The 23105-nt window shown below is 43.1% G+C and overlaps 1 protein-coding gene across 1 annotated transcript in view; it reads left to right on the forward strand.

Moving 5' to 3' along the window:
• Nucleotides 1–3684: 3684 nt before the first annotated feature.
• The window catches only part of Sntg2 (syntrophin gamma 2), a 218490-nt gene continuing 199069 nt past the window's right edge, over nt 3685–23105 (forward strand). The window contains exon 1 of the mRNA XM_055624844.1: nt 3685–3835. Coding sequence (XP_055480819.1) covers nt 3764–3835 — 72 coding nt within the window. The 5' untranslated portion in view covers nt 3685–3763. The remainder of the gene's footprint in view (nt 3836–23105) is intronic.

The following is a 23105-nucleotide window of genomic DNA, read 5'->3' on the forward strand; positions in this document are numbered from 1 at the left end:
ACCAACAAGTCAAACAGGCCTTCTCAACACTGATGTTGAGGGTTTTCTTAGTCTAAGGCTCTTGTGGTGAACATCAGCCCAGAAGTGGAAAATGCCAGTAAAGCGATATATGTGTATTTATACACTGACTATGTGCATTACTGGTATTCTTAGCTGGATCGTTTAGTAGCATTATTATGACTTCTGCAGTCAGTTGTACTGTTGTTTTACTCACCTTTCTCCTTCTATATTTACTCCCCCCAACCCCCAACCCCTAGGTAAAGTTCCACTCTTTTTTTTCCCATTTACTCCTTCAGAGCACTTGTACTTGATATTTCTCTCCCTGCTGTGCCCACCCCCCCAACACCCATTTCTCTGTCTCTGCAGTCACTCTAGTTTATATACCTGCATCTGAAAACTTGGAGCTAGACACCACAAAGTCTGTCATTTACTATCTTATCTCATCCTCTTCCCCCACCATCTCTCAGCTTATTCTGAGGAAGATCGGCTGCCATGTAAAGGCATTCCTTGGGGGAAATTGGAGTAGAAGGGTTGAGATGAACATGATTCCAGGGCCACCTGAGCCCAGAAGACCTTCATGGCCAGTAACTCTTAGCCATGGATACTATGTGAGACAGTTACTCATATTGAGGTATCGGACTTTAGAAATGGGTAGCCCAGTTCATGCTTATGGTCAGAAATGTACTACTTGGTATTTACAATATGTATTACTTAATTCTATAGGGGGAAAGTCTGGCGTCACTAACTTAATGACATGATTTAGTTTAACATGATGAGAGCTGGAGCACACTTAGCATCACACCTTCTATTCTGATGTATTGTGATATTCCTAAGAGTGTATATTAATGACTCAAACCAGGAAGGGAGGTCAAATGAACTCAAAACACCAAGACTGAAGCAATGCCCGGCACAGAAACGCTTGACTCGGAGATAGACCTGAATCCAAAGAAAGCACAAGAGAATAGACATTATCAGGAAAAGCTGTATAATTTGAACTAGTCTTTGCTATGTTAGGAGAAAAAAAAAAACAAACCCTCTGATATTGAAGCATAAGCTTCATACATGAGGAGGGGGGCATGAATGGAACTACAGTTTGGGTGTTGAGTATTCTCTCAGGCCCATGTGTCAAAGACTTGATCCCTGGGTGGCACCACAGAAGGCACTTATAGCTTAGTAGGCAGGCCTAGTGGTTGATCTTTCAGACATTTTCTGTGCCTCTATGATGTAGGACCTAGGTCTTCCAACCTCCTCCTAGAAATGGGGTGAGCATATCTTATGCTTAATATTTACTATTGACTTAGAACCATCTCTAAAAGGCACAACACTGGGTGTCACTGTTCCAGAGACTGTGAGAATAAAGCCAATAAATGAGGCGAGGTAAAGTCTCATGCAATAGCCAACTTTATTCAGAGCCCCAGACAGTTTATATCCTGAGGGTTAAGGTCACATGAGTAAAGTTCTCATGCGTTCAATCTGCACACAATCAAAGGGACAAAATACATGAGGCAAAAACATGTTTTTCCATAGAGGCATTTAGTTTACTAACAGCTGCAAGCCATAATAAGCAATCTGAGGTAAACCCTCTCTTGTCCGCTACACCTGGAAGGGGCACAAACCCACTTTCCAAAAACAAGTCCTTTGGGGGAAACTGAGGTCACTAGATGCTTTTCTTGTTTCCTTGGAGTGTTCTCACAAGCACTCAGAATTATCCTCACAGGACTCCATTCCTGGACTGTGCTCTGACATCTGGGTATGTTAGTGAGGGGAGTTATATACTGATTTCGGTGAGATGGGAAGGCCCACCCTGGATGAGAGTGGCACCAGTGCATGTGCTGGAGTCCTGGGCTGACTACAAAGGAGAAATCGAGTTGAACACCAAGTTGTCATCTCTACCTGCTCCCCGACTGCAGATGCAATGTACCAGCTGTCCCTAAGTCCCCACTGCCAGGACTTTCCTACCACAATGGCTGATCGCTACATTGACAATGTTTCTGTTCACATGGGGTGGCACTGACTCACTTTGGGGAACATTTCAGAAGGAATTCTATTTGCACCATGGAAACTTCTGAGTCAAAACTGCAGTAAATTCACACCACACAGGTCCCCTCAGGTTTTTGGATAGTCGGTGTTTCACTGTTTACTTTTATGAGCTGGAGCCCCACTGTTTTGGAAATGAAGTAGCACAACTCTTATAAACAACCCTAACATCAAGTGCACAAAATCTGAGATACTTCAGTTAGAACCTGAACTGTATCGCTCCCCAAGGCAGCCCTAGTTGCATGTCATGTATCCTGGATCAAAGATCATGGACTGAGCACAGAACAGGGTCCAGTGAGCACCAAGAAAGATACAGTATTTACCAAATTAATAATTAGCTTGAATTTGAGCAAACGATACCCATGTTTAGTCACTTGCAAAATTTAAAATATCCAATCTACCAGCTCTAACATAATGAATAAGTTCATGCTTGCCTCTCCTCCAGACTATGGTATGAATCTTCCTTTTGTAATTTAGGTAAGTCTATCTTTAGACCTCTGATTTCTCAAAGATTGAAGTCATGTACTTTTCAAGATGCAACTTCAAATGAGTTGCATAATCCCATGCTTATGCTAGGTTTTTCTACAAACAAAAACGGCTAGAAGTTCCTGGTCCAGTCATCTAAGGCATGCATTTTATACTGGGTAAGCCTAAAGGGACAGTCTTAAGTCTCTTTGTCCATGGACCAAAGCTGCAGAATTGCAGGCAGAGGATAAATAAGACCCAGGAACCTGGAAAGCCTTGCTCCTGCACCCCTGGGTCACAAACTCAGGCCTTTTCATGGTCCATCTGTAAAAGGTTCGTTCCACGTTTGCTTGTCCATCATGGGCCATAAGAACCACACATTAGACTTTTATGATATTTCTTTTGACACAAACCCGATCCAACAAGAGAAACTCTTAACTGAGACTGGTGACTCAGCTGGAGCCCTTTGGAAGGTATGGGAGGCTGGGTGGAACCAGGGCGCAGCCCTCAGAGTGCCCTCGGAGTGACTGGGGATTGGGGCCTACGTAGATGCCAAGATAGAAAAAGGCAGGCACACAGGAATGGAGACCACCGGAGATGAAGGACTTGGTACTTTCACTTCCTTCCTCTCCCCCCTTCCCCCGCCCCCTGGAAAGTGGATCCTGAGTGTAGCGATGCTAAGTTAAGGTGTGGAAATCCGCAAACACCAAAGGGACTCACACACTCAGAATCTAAGAAAGCTTTGCCCATGGAAGTGGTCACAAAGCATCTGTAAGTGCCAGTGGTGGTTATCACCAGAATCCCCTGGGAAGGGTGGGCGTCCAAGTCCCCAACGGCCCAGGTGCCCTGTTAGACTTCCAGTCCTAACGGAGACGCGCATCTGACTGTCTCAGCTCTGTACTTTGCTAGCCAAGGTGGGGAAGTGATGGTCCCAGAAAGGAGGTAGGAGCGGGCCTCACAGCTCCCACAATCCAGTCAAGCCATCCACTGACTGGAGGTGGAAGGGCAGAGCTGATGGGCGGAGTTACCGGGCATAAGGCGGGGCTTGATGGTAACGGGCGGGTCTTGGTGGGCGGTGAGCAGGGTAGTAGGGGCCGGGCTGCTGGGAGGTGGGCGGGGTTCCGAGCCTGCCCTGTTCGCTAGTGCAGTAGCTGCTGGCTCTGTCCGCCCCAGCCCGTCCAGAGAGGGGCGCGGGCGCCGTGCAGGCGCTGGACTTAGGAGCTCCGGAGCCCGAAGCGCACGCCTAGCCGCGTGGGCGGCGATGAGCGCCGAGGGATCGCAGTCCCTGGCCGCCCCCCGCGGGCGTCCTAGTCACCTACTGGTGCCCGCGCGGGTGAGTGGGGTCCCCTGGAGGCCCTCTTCCTCAAACCCTGAGTCCCTTCAGTCTCCCTGCTTCCCCTCCTCTCCCAGCGCCCCCTCCTTTCTTGAGCCCTTGTGTCCCCCTTTTCCGGGTGGCCCTTGTGGGCGGGGGTTGGCGCTGGGCCCTGGGCACAGTGGATACCACTAGCCCCTGGGCACCGCAACCTCCTCTTCATTACATCACAGCTACCAGCGTGCAGGGTCTGATTTTCTTATCTTTAACATCTGGGTCATGGGGCACAGGTGCTTTCCTTTACTGCGTGGTAACTATGGTCTTCCAGACCGCGGGGTTTGGGCTTTGCCCAGCGTTTCTTCCAAGGAGTGGTCTCTCTGGTCCCAGGCAGTGGCTCTGGAAGCAACTCAGGCCAGGCACTATGCAGGGGTTCTTGCTGTCCCCTTGATGGGGTGTGGTGCCAACTGGCTCTGCCTATGGTTTGGGCAATCAGCTCACTATCTCCAGAAACCAAGGGGACGTTGATGGGCCAACTTTGTAACATTTTCTTAAGAATCTATTCTAGCTCCTACCCACCCCCCGACGCACACCCTTAATTTTTTTTTTAATCTAAACTATCGATTGACAAAACCCTGGAATGTTGGCTTAAACAAAAACGGAAAGTTCTTGGAAACCTTCAAGTTGCCACCCACACAGCACAACCAAGCATTCTGGAAAGGGTGCAAGACAGCAGCTGTTTATCATGGCCTTAGGAAGCTGTGCGAGTGTGTCCTGGGGTGCAGTCACGCCTCCTCTTCAACTTTGCTCAAGAGCCCAAATCTTCAGCATTACAGGAGAGCAAGGTCCTTTTAGGGTAGCAAAGGTTTCTGAGGCTACAGCCTGGAGTGGCTGCAAATTATCCAGTCACAACGCTTCAGAAACAGCTAGTACACAATGGTATATTTAATGGGTTGAGACCAAGGCCTCTGATTTGCAAGTTTTCCATTCCACAGATTCCCTCGACATCGTCAAGGTTTTGGGTGGAGTGTGGTGGGACTTTGTTGTTTTGTGTAATACTTTGTAATAATGTAAGTAGTTACCCAAGTATAGCAGATGCGACTCAAACATTACCAAATACGCTTGGATTACTGGGAACTAGTAGGAAGCAAGTGCAGAAGTTCAGGAGTCACTGTCTTTCTGTTTTATTATATCAGGACTATGTCCTGCCATGCTGCATTTTGGGAAACATTCTTGCAACAAGTCTTGTTAGTAGCTGTTATCATTAGAGGAAGAACTGAAGTGATTTATTCTACTTTGAGGTTATTCATGAGTTTTGGCAGACATCAGTTTTAAGTGCATGCCTTACCTGGAAGCCTTCAAATAAGGTCTTTGAACTCCACGTCAATCACTAAGTTACTAGACAGTGCAAGACCTGTTATGTGTAACAGGAGCCTTGATGATGTGAAATGATCCATCAGAACTGTACTGAAAGGGGACATTTGCCACCTTTGAGGCCATGATCTTCAATAATCATGCAGAATGTACATGTGTTTGCTGTAATGCTGTGCTAAACCCCTGTGTTTCAGTCTTGGGTTCTTATTCAAAGTAAATCTGCCAAGTTTGACATTTACACATTCTCAGCATCCCAAGATTCTGTTAACTGTACTTCATGTTGCAGCACTTGAACCTTTGATGGATGGTGCTTAACAAATCCCTGGAGCATAGACATCTTTGAAATATTCCTCAGTTTTGTAGCAATTACTCTGCATAATGTTATTGAGCTTGCAATGCCTCGCTATGCAATCGTTTCGGTTAACAGAACTTAGTGCATCTGCTTATAAAAATAATTATAAGACAAAGATGCTATTGAATCTATTGTATTCCTACTTTTATTTTTTTGTCCAAAGTCAAAAATATAGCATATTGTTTATAATGGCTGTTTGTTTGAATCATGGCAATTGGCCCAGACTTGGTGTCTCACACACTTTCCTAAGTTAGGTCAGTTCCTGAAGTTCTGATCTGAGGACCAACAACCATTCCATAGATTGAGAGGCTGCAGCTCTAAGCAGGACTTGTATTTCCTGTTTTTAAGTGGTCACCCTTCAGTACACAACATGATCTGGTAAGCTGCAGATTCAAGGATGACCTGGCCTGCCCATGGGAAGTTGCAGAGATTTCTAGTCATTTTGAAGGAGCACTTAGTCATGCTATCACTCAGCCATCTCTCAGAGCTGCCATTGCTACAGAACTAAGTTATGCAGCCACTGGAGACTCCTGATACTACCTACTGTTTCCTGCTGTCATTCTATGTCCTTCGTTCTTTCAGACACTTAATCTCACCTATTAAATAGATGCCTATGACATCATAGGCCAAATCCATGTATTTTAAGGCAGAGAGTTACCTGGTTTTACTAGGAGAATGTCTCATGGTGAACAGGACCTAATTTAGAAAACTGTATTTACCTGGCAAAAGTATTAGAAATAAACATTCTGAAATATATGTGACAACCTCTTATATTTACTTATTTGAATAGTTTTTGGTTTTAATCTAGATATATATTCCAAGATGGCTCATACAACACATTTTAGAGAAGCCAGAAAAAGTGGCATTAAAGCACAAGATGAGAGGGAAGCCATTGCCTCCAGATCACTTGCTATTAAATGGCTGTTTTCTGGAGCCAGGGTTTTGTGCTCTGCTGTGGGCATATGTAACTGTAATCACATCAGGAAGGGGAGTTCACTGAAGGAGGCATCCCCCTTCCTTCTTCCCTCCCTTCTCCCTTGTGCTGTGCTATGCTGGTACCATGGGTTGCACGGTTCTTACAGGGTGAAGAGGAGCTCACTGATTGGCATTGGGATTAGCAACAGCAGCCTCGAAGCCCATTTACGTCCTCCTCACCTGTAAATTCTCCAGAGCAATTCTTATGGCCACTTGCATTCTGATACCAGTCACCTAATGAAAATTAACTGTCATTTAAAAATTACAATTTCCATATAATTTATTTATCAGGATAGTATATTGTGAGGTTGTGTTAACGTGCGTCCATCGTGGATACATTTGGGTAGTATAGAGCTCAGAGACTGGCTACTTAGATAGACTGAGGAATTTTGTTGCATAAAATGAAACAAAGACAGTTTCAAAAGATCTTCTAGGGAAAGAAAACATTAATAATTTCATGGAAAAGGCTCTTGGGTTTTATACTGGTGAGCTCTTTCCCCTGTGGTCCAATAAACTTAGGACTGTTGTCCTGAGCTCACCATGGGATTGGAAACGCTGCATTGTTTCCTGCCGACAGGAGGTGGTGCTGTCTCCTAGGCCTTGCTGAAGTCCCATTCAGACCGTGGAAGCCGGCTTATCCCTTCTATTTCTGTGTTAAGCTCCCCTTGCGGACTTGATCCCCACTCAAGGCTGTTCCTGCCTTCCTCTGGGAGCATTGTCTGATCTCTTCCACCCCCAAGGACACACAGGGCATCTTCGCAATCCTATCCTGCCCCTCGAAAATGACTTCCTAAAACTCTACCATCCTGCACGCTTCAACACATGCCATTAAAACATGCTGCATGGATTGTGTGATTCTTTTTCAGTTTGAATTTCCTTGTTGAATACTTCTTTTTAGATCTGGTATTATTATTCATCCGTTACATTTTTATTAAGCAAATAATTAAGATTTAAGAAAAATGGCTGTGCCTTTTAGCTTATTTAAGACTATAATTGCAAAGTATAAAAATGTCAGGTTATATTTTTAACACATTAGGTATTCTAATTTCAGAGACTACTTACTCCAAAATAGCTAAATTCTCATTCTGTTTAACCTGTTTTATCTCCATTTTCTTTACTTGTTTAACGCATCATCTACCTCATTATGTATCTCTATATCATCTACAACAACGCTTTTGTGTGTGTGTGTGAAAGAACAACACTGATTCTAAATTGTCAGCATTTTGATTTATCCAGCTTGGACAGGCACCAAAATCCATTTGACATTTGGATAGATTCCACTTGATTACAGAACTGAGTTGTATTATGATAAATACAATCACACGAGATATTAAAATCACTGTGTGTGTCACTGTGCTCATTGACTTTCTTTTCTTTTTTTTTTTTTTTTTTTTGGATTTATTTCTCTCATCACTGATCCTTGGACCCCAGCTCCAGGAACACGTGTGTACCTCATTCCAGACAGTAGTCAATTCATTTAAGCACTGAGCAGTGAAAAACAAATGTGTCTATTTCTATCTTAATTGAAGTAGGTGGATGGCAAATCACATACCACAGCTGAATTGCATTCCTAGGACTGACTCTAATGGGCAGAGATTTAAGTGGCAGTACTTCATTACAGGTAAAAATATAACCATAAGATTACATCCGAGTGTAATCCATAACCAACAGTCCATATTTATGAAGCGTGGCATGATTGATTATCAGTGATTCCAATAAAATTTATAATTCACTTTCTGTGAGAAACAAATATTTTGCATCTAGGACAATTTCCCACCCTGTTGGGTGAGTCAGCTTTCAGAAGTTGAACAAAGAAATCCTCCTCCTCATGCCCTTTCCAAGATGAGGTAAAAAAGAGGGAGTGGGCCACCCCCAACTTGTGTCCCTGATTCTCTGAGTCTTCTTGATGCAGCAACAAGTATGCTGTGCTCCACTTGCTGAGCATGTCCTCTGCCCCACTGAGGACAGGGCTGACCCCATCACCCCAGTCCCAGACCTCTGTGCCTCTGTCTTCAGGCAGATTCTCAGCTTTGGGGTGTATTGCTGGCTGCTCCGATTGTGTTTTCACACTAGGGTATACGATATAGCCATTGGAAACTATTTTGCATGACCTCTTGTCTAATCCTGGCCTGCTCCTGGTCCTTCCCGAATTATGCCACTGTTACATTCTGTGTACCTCAAAACTGTCTACAGCCCCTTTGGTTGGACCAGCTCTGTTTGAGGGTTCAAAGAAAATATCTTCAGGGTTTGCCTGGACTGTGTTTCCTCTCTGATGTCCACATGTCTGAGCATCATAGAGCCAACCACAGGCTTGTGTTGACTATTTAGACTGTGCCCTCTGGACTTCTGGCTGTGATTTTGCAGCCATCATTGCATAGTTCCATTTCCTGGACAGGCATGCCAGCCTGGCATTTCCCTAGCTTCCTTATCACTGGTTCATTATAGTTGCTGTTGCAGCCAGGACCTCCCACTAGCATCTACTGCTGTCTGTGTGCTCTGTCCACATGCCGCCCTGTGCCATTCATAGGAGTGGTGTGCCTGTGCCTAGAACTTAGGAAGGGAAACAATAGTGTCTCTACTGAGTGGCAATCATGCCCCTTTTCTTAGGAGGAGGTGGCTGGGTATCACTTATACCCCAGGTAGTTGATTCCATTGTGTTTCTTCATAGCAGTCACTGCTGTCGATGAATTAGAGGAGAAAGCTCCATTCATGGTTCTTGAATTGATCACTTATTTTACATTTATTATTAGCTTATTTGTGTTTCAATAAAATTATGCCATTTTATTTTTGCCATAGCTAAATTTTAATTTTACACATTAGTATAACCGTTAATGGTAAAATGTAATGTATTCTGTTCCCAGTGCTGAAGATTGTCTTAGTGATTTCTTCAGGTAATTATGCTTCTCCAAATGGTTCTATCAGTTTGACTTTTTTGCACTGTAATTACCTGGAGTGTTCATTATGTCCCCAGTGTTGTGAAATTACTTCTCCTACCTTAAACCTATGGTGTTCAGACTCCACAGAGGCCAGAAACAGCCTGTTCAGAAGCGCCCGCTGGTGTTGACATTGTCATCGTGAGTTCCATTCTCTTATTTATTTCTAGTTATTGGGAGAAATGCCATCTTATTAACAGTTAAAAGTACACCCTGTGCTTGGTACCACTGTGTCCATTTCCACCAAGCATCGTCTTTTGGCTGGCACTGAGGATTTCAGGACATTCTACCTGCTTATAACATTGCTTGTTTCATAGTAAAACTTCAACCCAAGCTTTAAAAAAAAAAAAAAAAAAAAGCTTTGTGTTTGCAACCAGATAGATACTATCTTTTCCTGTTGCACTGTAATCAGAAACACTGGCTATCGTACTTCCTGTGTGGTGAGAGAATAGAAAGTGAGCATGGTGAGTAGCACCATAGTCTTTGGAGAGTGAGATTTTGTGACGCTGAGGAGAATACTATTTAGAAAATGCTGTGTGGTTGCAAATGTGACACTCTATATGCATGTATAACTTACAGGACTGGACTGAGCTACTTATGGTGCATTCATGTGCTGGAAACTAAAAACACCAGTACAATGGGATGCAGCTCCAGGCATGGCTTGGTACCCTGTCTGACTCCAAGGTTTCATTTGTCTTTGCTGTTGTTTCAGAACACTGGCTTCACCATGTAGCCCGAGATGACTCTAAGCATCTGATTCTCTTCCTTATGCCTCCCAAGTGTTAGGATTACAGGTATGCCATTGTGTTTCGCTTCCTGTCAGACTGAAGATCTAAGTGAGCAGATTCCTTGCCCATGCTTGTGACCAGTATAATCAGAGATAAAGGCAGAGGCCATTGAGAGAGATTTGCATATGAAGAAAGGAAACACAGAAGCTGCGCACGTTTCATGGCTATTGTGAGGAAAGATTTCATGATATAGGAGCACGTCCTTTAGCTAGGTTAGTGAGCACATCCTTTAGCCTAGGCATGGTTGGGAGTGGTTTCCCCGCAGGGAGTCTGTGAGCCAGTCAACAACTTGACAACCAGAGGCCAAGGGATAGGAGCAGCTGGTGTAGGGTTTGGAAGGAGCAGGATACAGGGCTGTAGAGGGGACAGAGAGATGTGCCTGCTCAGCCTCAGGGGCAGTCAGAGGGTTGAGGGACTTGTGTGCAGCAGGCTCCACACAGGTATACATGCATCAACATGCACTAGTCACACACGCATGCTTTACCTGTTCTTCCCATACTTGTATGCTTCACATAATTGCACATGCTACACATTTATATAAAACACATTATATAAACATGGGCACAACACATACACATGTATGTACATTACACATGTGCATATAACAGATCCATTTCTTTATATATGTGCATAGCACATGCACATCCATCTGTACATATGCACAAGTGTATACACTATAAAGGGCGTGAGTATCAACATTCATGTAAGTTATATATATATATATATATATATATATATATATATATATATATATATACCCAGCACACAGAACACTCCTGTACACTGTATACATGCTTGCCACTCACAGCACACCTATATGGGTAACACATATGTGTAGCACACATGCTTAGTCAACACATTTACCCATTCACTATGCAGAGCACACATGTGTACCCAACACACCTGTTTTTGTGGAATTGGGGTTATTAGAGCTAATGTTTCTATTTACCTTGAATATTCATAGCAGAAGAGCTTTGAGGTGCCTGCCCAGAAAGACAGAGGACTCACAGAAGGTGACACGGGTACATCTTAGGGACCTTATAAAACTGCTCTCAGTGCAGATCACCACTAGCCTGTCCTGATGTTTCCACAGTTTTGATTCTCACTTTTTTGGGAAGTTCCTAAGAGCATGTCTAATGCAGTTTGGTAGGTTTTTGTCCTCATTGGTTTATCTCAGTAAGAGTGGCCACTGTCACTCCTGTGGAATTTTGTGTGAAATAATTTACATCATTTTACTGCTTTGTGAGAAACAAGTCCAGAACCTGGTGACTCCATGCAGTTATGCAAACCTAGAGCCATCTCTGTTCCCACTAAAGTCAGTTGGGTTTTAATAAACTGAGGAAGGTTTTCCCTTTGAGGCTTCCTTGGCAAACTATGTAATGTGTTTTGGAAGTCTTCAGCTCTGCCTTTTGATATGTCTTCCATAGGGAGTAGAAGTATGGTCTCCTAAACTTAATCCACATCTTTTTTTTTCCTTTTTTTTTAAATTTTTTATTAATTACACTTTATTCATTTTGTATCCCCCCATAAGCTCCTCCCTCCTCCCCTCCCGATCCCACCCTCCCTCCCCTTTCTGCATGCATGCCACTTCCCAAGTCCACTGATAGGGGAGGTTCTCCACTCCTTTCTGATCTTAGTCTATCAGTTCTCATCAGGAGTGGCTGCATTGTCATCATCTTAACGACACATGAAATGGTATGTAGTTAATTTTACCTTATTCTGAGGATGTGATTTGGATATGGTTTCTTTTAAACTTTTAAGTGTTTAATTGATAAAATGAGTATAAATTAAAAGTATGTAGTATGGTCTTCATTATATGAGTACCAATTTATTTAACATGCATCACCTCCCATTTTTACGATTTTGTGTATGTGAGCATGTGTCTGTGTACTCAAGGCACTTAAGATATGTGTATACCCTCCCAGAAAATTTCAAGTAGCACAAAGCCTTTTCTTCTAGCCAGCGGGTCTCCAGTTCTCTCCTCTGGTTACTGGTACCCACCATTTCTTCTCTGAGTGCAGCTGTTCAGTCTCCATAGGCAGTGGGTCTGCAGTTCTTTCCTCTAAGCTGAGGATTCTGAGAGGATCCACTCAGGGGTCATATGAGCGGTGTTTAAGCAGGGGGCATGTACTCTGGCGCTAGGAGGAGGGGAGCCTGAGGACTTGGGAAGCCACACTGAGGCAGAGAGGGAGGTAAGAACACAGCTGTGATCCTTAGTGTCTAGGACCTTCCAGAACTAAAGAAGGGAGGCAGGATCCTTGATAGGAGAGCTGCGGAGTTTGCTCTTGATATTCTGAATACAGAACTATGAAAAATCTGAGGACATATTGTCACAATAACATTGTTATAGTGACCCTAACTACACACCTCCTCTTTGGTAAGGAGTACCCCCAACACCAAAATTAAAAACTAAAATAAAATTTTAAAAGAATGCAGTTTTCAAAGAAGTACATACCATTGAACGTCTTTGAGCATAGAAACCTCCCTCAAAGCCATTAGAAATATTTGCAAGGTTGCCAGTGTGTCCCCAGTGCCATATTCTGAGAGCTCTTTGGAGGGCTTCATGACTTCAGTTAGCACCAGCCCCTCAGATGGGCATGGTTGGTGCTTACCATTTACAGATAAAATAAGAACAACTGTCCATGACAATCCAGCCAGCTGCTGCTGCAGCAGCAATTTGGCTACAAAAGAGACATATCTCCATCCTATGTACACCTGAGAGAAATGATACTAAATATACCTGTTAGAGGCCACTTCCTATAAGCCAGGATCAATAGGTATAAGAAGATCAGAAACCAGCAGGGAGGGATGGAGTGTTTGTCTTTGGGCTTAAATTGTTCTCACAGTCTCATGCTTGAATGCTTGTTTTCAGCAACTCTTGATATTTAGGGAGGTTGGGAAACCCTTAGGAAATGGTCTCTAGATGAAGGAAGTACATCTTTCGAGGGATGTGTGTTTGATGGTGACTCCTGGATCCAATTCTGTTTCGTCTGCTTCCTGGTTCGTCCTACTATTCATAACAACTGCCACATACTCCCAACTGTTGAGGCCAGAGCATTTCCTACCATGCCTTCACTGCCACCCTGAATGAAGCCTTGAGCTGTGAGCAGAATGAAGCTCCCCCACCCTAGGTTATTTCTGATAGGTATTTTGTTAGAGTGACATAACAGTGATGAACACACATTTGGAATTGCCTGTTTTTACTCTGGGTCACTACCACAAACCAGAGAAAGCTGGCAGGTCAGGGAAGGTGGCTACTGGTACCCTGGTCACACTGTGTGAGACCGTGTAAGGAGATATAAGAAAAGCTGTGTGTCAAATTTTCTGTTTTGCTTGTTGGCAGGATTTTATTAAAGCATCCATACACGTGTAAGAAATGTGAATGAGACTTCCAGAACTGTGGTTATCAATTTTGAGAAAGATTTTTCCCTCTTGAGTTTACTCTAAAATTTCTTTGTAACATGCTTTTACATGTTAGAAACTGATAAAGAAAGCGTCAAAGTGATAAAAGCTATAATTCAGTTTATAATAACAAGATACTTGGTTTAATACATCTGTGAAATAGAATATCATCTTGGAGAGTTTTTCTTCTATATTAAGCTTCTGCTTCGAACATATACTTTGCTGTTTATTCTGGTTTTGTTCAGAAAGGGTCTCAAGCCTCACTATGGGCCCGGGCAGGCCTTGAATGTGAGCTCTTCCTGCCTCAGACTCCCTACAGCTGGGATACCAGGAGTGCAATGCCAGGCCTGGAGGCTTCTGCACTTTGTCTCTTACTTTGTATTTTCTTGGTGGTTATAACTACAGTGAGCAATGTTTTTATGTGAAAATGGCATCTTAAAAGTTTTATAAAGATATGACATTTCTTTGAAGCTGAATTCGCTAAGGCTTTATAAATTTTCTATAATTGCTTTAGAAGGAAAAAAAAATCTAAAGCCAACACTGTCTAAACTGGTGTTTAGGATTTGAAGTGCAGCAGAAACTGGTTTATAACTCAAAAATGTTATAATGTAAAATATGGCATTTTAAAAATAAATTTGTTTATTTAAAACCCAGAGAGAGATGAAAAAGTGCTGTGAACTTCCAAAATTGCTTTTATTTGAACTCTTTTAAAGCTAGAAGAAATGTATACTTTTTTAAATCTTAAAAATATTTTGCTAGTTTAAAATATTTTTTCAGGTTTTTTTTGTGGTTAGAACACCTAAAACCTACTTTCTTACAAATTTTCAAAATATGATACATTGTCTTAACTACAAACAAGAAGCTACACAGAAGATCTGCAGGGCTTAACTAAAACTTTGTGTCTTTTGACCAACATCTCTTAACCCCAAGTGGTTGTGACCCAGGCTTTTAATCCTAGCACTAGGGAGGCAGAGACATGGGATCTCTATGAGTTTGAGGCCAGGGTGATCTACAGTGCAAGTTCCAGGACAGCCAGGGTGACAGCCAGAGAAACCCTGTCTCAAAAAACCAAGTATGTGTGTATGTGTGTGTGAGTGTGTAATAGAAATATATTGCTATTAATGTAGTCGTGATACCAAATGTGCATAATTGACATTTAAGATTTAATGATAACAAAGTACTTTAAAATTGGAGAACTTAGATTCTAGTTCAGAATTTGCTAAAGACCTTTGGCAATGAAATGATTCCTCACACAGATAGGATGGCCCCTCTTCTTAGGCAAAATTGATTATCCTGGAAGGGCATCTAGTACTATATTAAGGATGACCATTACTTAGGTTTAATGATAACAATTAATTTCAAAGGCCGGCCTGGTGTCACTAGCTTGTAATTCCAGCAGTTTAGACAGCTGAGGCAGGAGAATTGCAAAGTTCAAAGGTAGCCTGGGCAATACAGTAAGACCCTGTCTCAAAGTAAAAATAAATAAATAAACAAGCAAATGAGCAGACAAATAAATAAAAAGAGGGCTAAGGATAATGGGTCAGTAAAAGGCTCTTACCTAGCTGGGGAGGGGTCCCTAGGTTCTATCCCCAGCCTACAAATAAATAAGTAAAATTATAATATTTTTAGTTTGGATAATGTTGCAACCTGGACTCATACTCTGATATGAAGACACACCACATCATACAGTAAAAGCAGTTACAATGGTGTATGGGGAGCTGGTGATTATAAACAGTGTGTATAGGGGGTAAGTTGAGGTGGGAAAGCTGTCTGATTAGGGGAAAGTAGAATGTTGACCTGGCTATCCCTGAACAAGGATAGAACCTAGGGCAGAACAGGCCTGGCCCAAGTCTGTAAAGATTCTAAGTGCCTTGGGTGTTTCAGTCATTCTCTTCCAGCACTTCTGCCAAATTCTGTTGTAGCCTGGGCGAATCTTGCTTTCTTATTAAGGCAGGAACAAATATTTCTGCCGTTCAGGAAGAAGACGGGGTGTACGGGTGTTCGCTCAGAAGCCCCTGTGCCTTACTGTTTTTCCTTTAAGCCCTTGGACCAAGACGGAGGAAGAAGATGGCAGGTAGAAGAAGCTTCTTCTTCTGAGAAGAAGCGATGTGAAGATGACCAGGCCAGCTGACCTGGGCTGGATGCTGTTCTGAGAACTGCTTTTCTGGGTAGAGTCCAAGACAGCAGCCGGTGCTGCAGGCTGTGTTTTTCTGCCACCCTCTGTGGTCGAAATGCCTTCAAGCTTCTGAGGTCTGTGTGGGCAGCACATAACAGCACCTCAATATAGAACGTGTGTGAAATGTAGGAGAGTGTTGGGAAGAAAGAGTTCCCGGGCTCCCTTTACTTGGCTTGGCTGGGGCCACAAAGTAGTTCCTAAAAATCTACACATGCTCATCTGTTTTTAAAAGTCAGGGCCATTTCATTAAAATATATCTTAGTTGTTTCCTTTTAGGTCGTTATGGTTTATTTCTCCTAAATACCTGTACTTTACAGAGTGGTAGTTGGCCATTTTCTGTATTGAACATAGGATAACTGACCCCTCTTTGATAAACTGACCTCCTTATGGGTTAACTGACCTACACCTTTGTTAACTGATCCACTGTAGGGCCAAGCGAGCTGCTCTCAAATGGACTGAACCACTCTGGGCTTAATTGTCCCCTGTGAGAGTTAAATTTTAGAGTGGGTTTTGGAGGGATGTTCAGAACAGCCTGCATTCAGTGTTGACACGGGACATTCAATTTTCCTATCGAGTAGGGAAGACTCAGGTGTGCCTAAAAAAAACTTTCAGAAAAATGCTTCTCTAGACCCTTGAATGCTTTTCTAACAACTGGTGAACTCTGAGAGCACCGCTGAAGATGGTGTTTGGGAGGTGTTCACCCTGTCCCTTGAGTGATGGATTTCACATTGTACTCACCATCACTAATATCCTGGCTACAACCCCTTTGTTTCTGGGTCTGTCGTGTGTGAGGGTTCAGCAGTTCAGGCCCGAGAGTGCTGACCTGAGGAGGAGTTCTCAGGCTAGCCTTGGCTCATTTCTCACACACGCATTTACTGTCCATGTGTCCATGAGTCTACAAATGGGTGACTGGTGGAAACTCACGGTGTCCTGGGGACTCCAGCCTTTGTTCTCTGGCAATGCCCGGTTGGAAGCCTTGACTACTTAGAATCCCTAGTGTGAACCAGGCTGCACGTTTTCATTTTGGAGGTTTCTCAAGAAAGCAGCTTCCGGGTGTTCCAGTGCCCCCTTCAGTTGTACCCAGAAATGGAATAGTGCCTGTGTTGCAGCAGAACAGAGTGACCATCTCCAAGAATCTGTTGTCCCACCTGGCTATAGGCAGTGGCAACGGCAGGCTCCACATCCCCCTGAAGTTGCCAGTGGAGGGAGGGGGACGCCGACCCACCCATAAAATCCTTGACCCAAAGTTTGTCCTGACTGCAGGAAGTGTTGGGATGAAGATGAATGAAGACTGAGGGAATGGCAGACCAGTGACTGGCTCAACTTGAGACCCACCCCAAGGGAGAGGGCCAACCCCTGACACTATTAAGGATACGCTGCAATAATATAAGTAATTTAATTAAAAAAAATCTGTTGTGCCTACTGAGAAGGGTCTCTTCCCAGTGTCCCTCAAAATCTCCTCGTTCAGCAACACTCAGTGTTATACTTGCTCTGCCTGGCTCTGGTACAGGCTGTGGTCATATTAAACAGGCTTTATCATGGTAAGCTAGAACCGTTTTTAGAGCCTCTTTTAGGTGTACTGCTGTTAAAGGAATCTCTGGAGCAATAAGTTACCGTGGCATGCAAAGGGGAAATTTGTCTCCTTGTAGTAGTCTTAGCTGAGCTAAGATAGAGTTTCATCTTCTCAGTTACTTTGGATACCTGTGTTTGGTTTGTTTTGTATTTCCCCATTCTTTTTTCTCTGCCTCCTAATTCTGGCTTAAGTGGCTGTCCCTCGACTCTGAATCAGGCTTATGGGTTGCAGCCTGCCTGAGCGCTGGCTTAAGGTCTCTGACTCCTGACTTCTTGTAAGGAAGAGGAATCAGTCTCCTGCTCCCCTTATGAGCCACTTCCCCACAATGTCACAGTCTTTGCCATCATGGACAGAACTTCCAAGAGCCAAGAGCCTGAACAAACCCTTCCCTCCTTATGCTGCTCCAGTTTCTGATGGAGCTGGTAGCGTTTGCCTCTAAACCATGACTCCGGGAAATGGTCCATTTCAATTTCTTACTCAACAGAGGACCAGCAAATAGGATTCTGAGCTACAGCTTCCCAAAGATCCGCCACACTATCACTTCTTTTCCTTGATCCCAAGTTTTAGTTGTGGTTGCTTGGTCTCCTCAGAGCTGTTGTGTCATCTAGAATTGTTTGCCTTGTTCTCCCTGTGAGGACATTCCCAGGGAAGCAGCATCAATCAGTGATGGTTGTTTGAGAGCTGAGCTGCAGTCCTGCGCTGGGTGTAACAGAGGCTGAGCTGGACATCCAGCTGAGTGAGGTTGGCTTCCTCAGAAGCCCTGGCTCTGAGGGGCAGCTGGGACACACTGCTGCCTTGTAGCTGTGACTTGTTCAGACCACACTTAATCATGACCTGTTTAACCACATCACCTTAAACTGTAGAACAGTGGGGTTTGAGTTCTGGCTTCCTGGAAACGGCATCATCCTCTGCAACAGAAATAATCAGTTGCGATGAGTGTCTCACCTATGGCACAAAGCAGAGGTTCTGCCTCTGTGGATGGGAAGGTTGGGCTCTTTCAGTGACTTACAGAGTGATAAGTATTAAAGCCAAGCTAAGAAAATAAGATAATTGTGGGAAATAGATAGAAGGAGCTTTATCCTGACTTCTGATCTGTTTGGGAAGAGGTACAGATATTAGAAAGCTAAAACTTAAAAGAGAGTGAGAAGGGGCGAGAGAGACACAGAGAGGATAATGTTAGTCACAAATAGAGAATAAGTAAATCTTCCAGCAAACAAGACTCTCTGACCTAGTTGCTGGCCTAACTGCTTCAGTAGATTTGGAAGGACAGATACAGGTGACTATTGATGACTTTGGCTTTGAACATGATTCTTTTGTTAATATGAAACTGGGTTGAATGCCTGATTCATGTCACTCACTCATTTAACTACCTATCTATATATGAATCTATCTATCTATCTATCTATCTATCTATCTATCTATCTATCTATCTATCTATTTTGAGCTCAGAAATTTGTAAGCTGCCACTTTTACCACTCTGTAGTTTGAGAGTTTAAAATATCCACAGATAGACCTCATGATTTGAGAAGTGTTCAGCATTACCATGAATCTAAAACTTTATTCTTTGAAAATAAAGCAAGCACTATAGAAAATGAAAAATTGCTAAACATAAATTGGAATAGAATGACATAAGAAATTCCAAATTGCATTAACATAGAAATAGATGCTTATCTTAAGTAGACAAGAAAGGCAGCATGCTCCAAAGAGGCATTTTTGCTGTTGTTGTTTACAGGATGTATAATTTTTTCAAGTTTGAAAATGTTAAATTTTTTTTTTTTAGTCTAAGTACCAAGAAGGTGAGCAGGTGGCTATCACATTGCCTGAAGTGGATAAGGACTCGTGTGGAAGTCATGTGATGTTTGACATCACATTGACAGCTGTGCTGTCAATTGACAAGTGAATTAATAAAATTATTGATAATGAATGCATCTGGATCAACTTCTGGTACATGTACATTTGAAACACAAATATATTGGACTGAAAGTATTTGCAGTTATATGTTCATTTTACCAAGTGGAGCCTCCGTGTCTCTTTCCAGTGTCTTTTACTGCCTGCAACAGTGGGTGTTATACGCTAGATGCCAGGAAAGAATCTGTGGCAACAATAGTGCTAAACTAAATTCTCTCCATTTGGAACTGACTTCAGAATTTTCTAAGTTATGGTGGTTACTCTTTGCTGGCTCCCATAAGTCAGCTGGAAAGTATTTTGTGACAAAGACTCACAGCCAAGAAAACTCACTACATGTTCTTAGAAACCTCACTTCATTACCTTTGTTTTAGTCTAAAAATGAGTCTCATTTTCACTGGGGAAACATCAGTTTCCTTGAATTTTGGGTGGCACACCCTGGTGGAGGCCTGACCCTCTTCCATGCAGTGTTCAGAGGCCACCATTGTCCCTGGACCCAGCCATTACTTGTGCATCATCATCTCTTCATGAAGTTTTGGGCAGAGAACAACTGCATTGTGCCTGTGACTTTTGAGAAATAACTTGTTCACTCCTGTAAAAGGAATCCCCATTAAAGCAAGCCTTCTTGGAATTAATTGCACACAAAGCTAATAAAGGTGCTTTTGTTACCCTTTCAAGTATTTCAACAAGAGCCGCTTGGGGATGGTCTGAGGCACGTGGTTGTGGGCTGTGGCAAGACCTTACCTTCTCATAGCACTACTCTTATCTGGAGCATCTTAACGTTGGCTTTGAGGGCCTTCTGGCTGTTTGTAGTGACTTGCCTTGGTTACTTTTTGTTTACTATGACAAAATACCTGACTGATAAAACTTGATGGAAGAAGGGTTCATTTTTATTCTTGATTTTAGAGGGGATACAATCCACTGAAGTGGGAGCTTGAGATAACTGGTGATATTACAGCTACAGTCTGGAAGCAGAGAGAGAGAGAGAGATAGAGAGAGAGAGAGACTGGTGGTCAGCTGGCTGGCTTGCTTCTTTGTTCCACTTCTTTCCTCTTCATCTAAATCTCTCTGGAAATACTCACAGAAATGTCTCCTAGGTAATTGTAATCCTAACAAGTTGACAATGAAAACAGACCATCACAGGTTTTCCTGCATGTATATACGTATACCATATGCATGCCTGGTGCCAGGGAAAGCTAGAAGCGGATGTTGGATGCCATAGAGCTGGAGTTACAGGTAATTGTGAGCTGCTATGTAGGTTCTGGGAACTAAAGTTTAAACCAGAAAGTGAGTGAGAGGTTCAGGGCTGTCCACTCAGCTGGTCTGGATGAACCTCACTCTCCCTCTCATTCAGTTAGCCGCTCTGCTGGCTCTGGCACCAGTGGACTCCCAGCTGCATCTTTGAGCCTGGGGCCCTATTCACTGTCACAGAGAATGCCATGAACAGACTTCCCAGGGGGTCACCCTTCTTCATGTTTTGGACTATAGGTACTATTCTCAGAGCTCCATTGTGAAGCTCATGACTTCCTCCCTTCTAATGACCCAGCTGGTCAGCTATAGAATGGATCTGCTCTTCACAGACAGTCCTGACTCAGGAGTGTGAGTACCAAGTTCTACAATGCATATGTTCAAGGAAACATTCCTGTGGCTCTTTTCTCTGTGAGCACCCTCATCTTCCACCTGCAGTGCTGTGTGAACTGTGGGTACATTCATGAATGGTCACAGACTTCTGCTCTCTGGACTCCTTCACGTCCTAGAAACTGCTATTAAGGTACCACATGGTATTTTTGGTGACACACACCTTTCTGTAGAAGCCAGCTCCTCCCGTTCCAGGTACACTTTTAGCTGAGTACATCATGGTGCCTGCCGGCCTTTGGCTGCTGTGTCCTCTAGGTGATACGGATGTCCCAGGTTGGATGGGCAGAGGCTGGGACACAGATTTCCTATCTGCAGTAAATGTAAGCTTCTGCCATTGTGTGTGTTATGGCTTCCTGTAGAAATGGAGCAGACACTGTCAGTCACTGCAGTGGCATTACTCTCATCGACGGAATCCTTAGGAAGGCTGTGTTAGTTGATACTAAAGATTGAGCCAGAGCCCACACATGTTAGGTTAGGCAAACACTCCACAACTGAGCTATGACATCCTCAGGCATCTTTTTGAGACGACAGACCTGATCACTAGGTCCAGCTCCTTTGGGTATTTTAAAAATAAGCAGATGCTGAGCCTGATGGCCAACTGATGGGCAGAGTGAACGGAATTTTATGTAAGAAGTGTGAAATAGTAAGAGCTGGAGGGGACGGGAACTCCACAAGCAGAGCAACAGAACAAGATAATTTGAACACAGGGAACTTCCCAGAGACTCATACTCCAACCAAGGACTATTCGTGGAGATAACCTAGAACCCCTGCACAGATGTAGCCCATGGCAGTTCAGTGTCCAAGTGGGTTCCATAGTAATGGGAAGAGGGACTGCCTCTGACATAATCTGATTGGCCTGCTCGTTGATCACCTCCCCCTGAGGGGGGAGCAGCCTTACCAGGCCACAGTAGAGGACAATGCAGCCACTTATGATGAAAACTGATAGACTAAGATCAGAAAGGAGAGGAGAACCTCCTTTATCAGTGGACTTGGGGAGTGGCATGCATGCAGAAAGGGGAGGGAGGGTGGGATCGAGAGGGGAGAAGGGAGGGGCTTATGGGGGGATACAAAATGAATAAAGTGTAATTAATAAAAAATTAAAAAAAATAAAAGGAAGAGAAACCAAAAAAAAATTTTTGTTTTTATGGCTATGAATGTTTTGCCTGCAAGTGTATTTGTATAGCATATGCATGCCTGGTGCCAGAGGAGGCCAGAAGAGGATGTTGGATGCCTTAGAACTAGAGTTACAGATGGTTGTGAGCTGCTCTGTGGGTTCTGGGAACTAAACTCAGGTCTTCTGCAAGACCAACAAGAGTTCTTAACCACTAAGCCATCTCTCTTGTTCTTCTATGGACCTTTAAAAATGTAAGATCATATTACCCATGAGTAAGGTATTTGTTTCTTAGTGGATTATGCTTTTTTTCTATCTTTTAAGGTTTTGCTTTACTACCGTTTGTGGCACCTCAGGTGTAATATTGCCTAGACAAAGTACGAGAGATCATTTTATCTTATTTCTGATCTTAAAGGAGAAGCATTTAGCTTTTCATTGTTAAGTGTGTATTTTTTTAAACAATATTTTCCACTAAAGAAAATTTCCTTTTAGAATTTGCAAAAGCTGGTTCTCTGTGTCTATCATGTGTGTTCCTGGGATTGAACTGAAACCATCAGGTCATCAGGCTTGGTAGTGAGTGTCTTTAAATGCTGAGCTATCAAGTGTTTTCTTACATTTATTAAGATGATAGTATGACTTTTTTATTTTTAGTCTATTAATGTAATAAATTGTATTGATTTTTGAAAATCAAAACTACTTTGCATTCAGGGGAGAAAATATCAATGACAGTAGTGTATGTGTGTGTGTGTGTAAAAGTATGTGTGCCTGTGATACGAATGTGCTTTGCAGATTTGTCCTTAGCAGCAGTATTCTTCATCATGGTTCTAAAGTCCATGAGCTCTTCAGGGGTATTGTCCAGTTCCTCATTCTAGAGAATCCCATCTTCTTTTCTCTTCTCTCTTCTCTCTTCTCTCTTCTCTCTTCTTTCTTTCCTTCTTTCTTTCTTTCTTTCTTTCTTTCTTTCTTTCTTTCTTTCTTTCTTTCTTTCTTCCTCCCTCCCTCCCTCCCTCCCTCCTTCCCTCTTTCTTTCTTTCTTTCTTTCTTTCTTTCTTTCTTTCTTTCTTTCT

Source organism: Psammomys obesus, unplaced genomic scaffold, assembly GCF_907164565.1.
Source record: "Psammomys obesus unplaced genomic scaffold, mPsaObe1.curated_primary_1811, whole genome shotgun sequence".
NCBI lineage: Eukaryota > Metazoa > Chordata > Mammalia > Rodentia > Muridae > Psammomys > Psammomys obesus.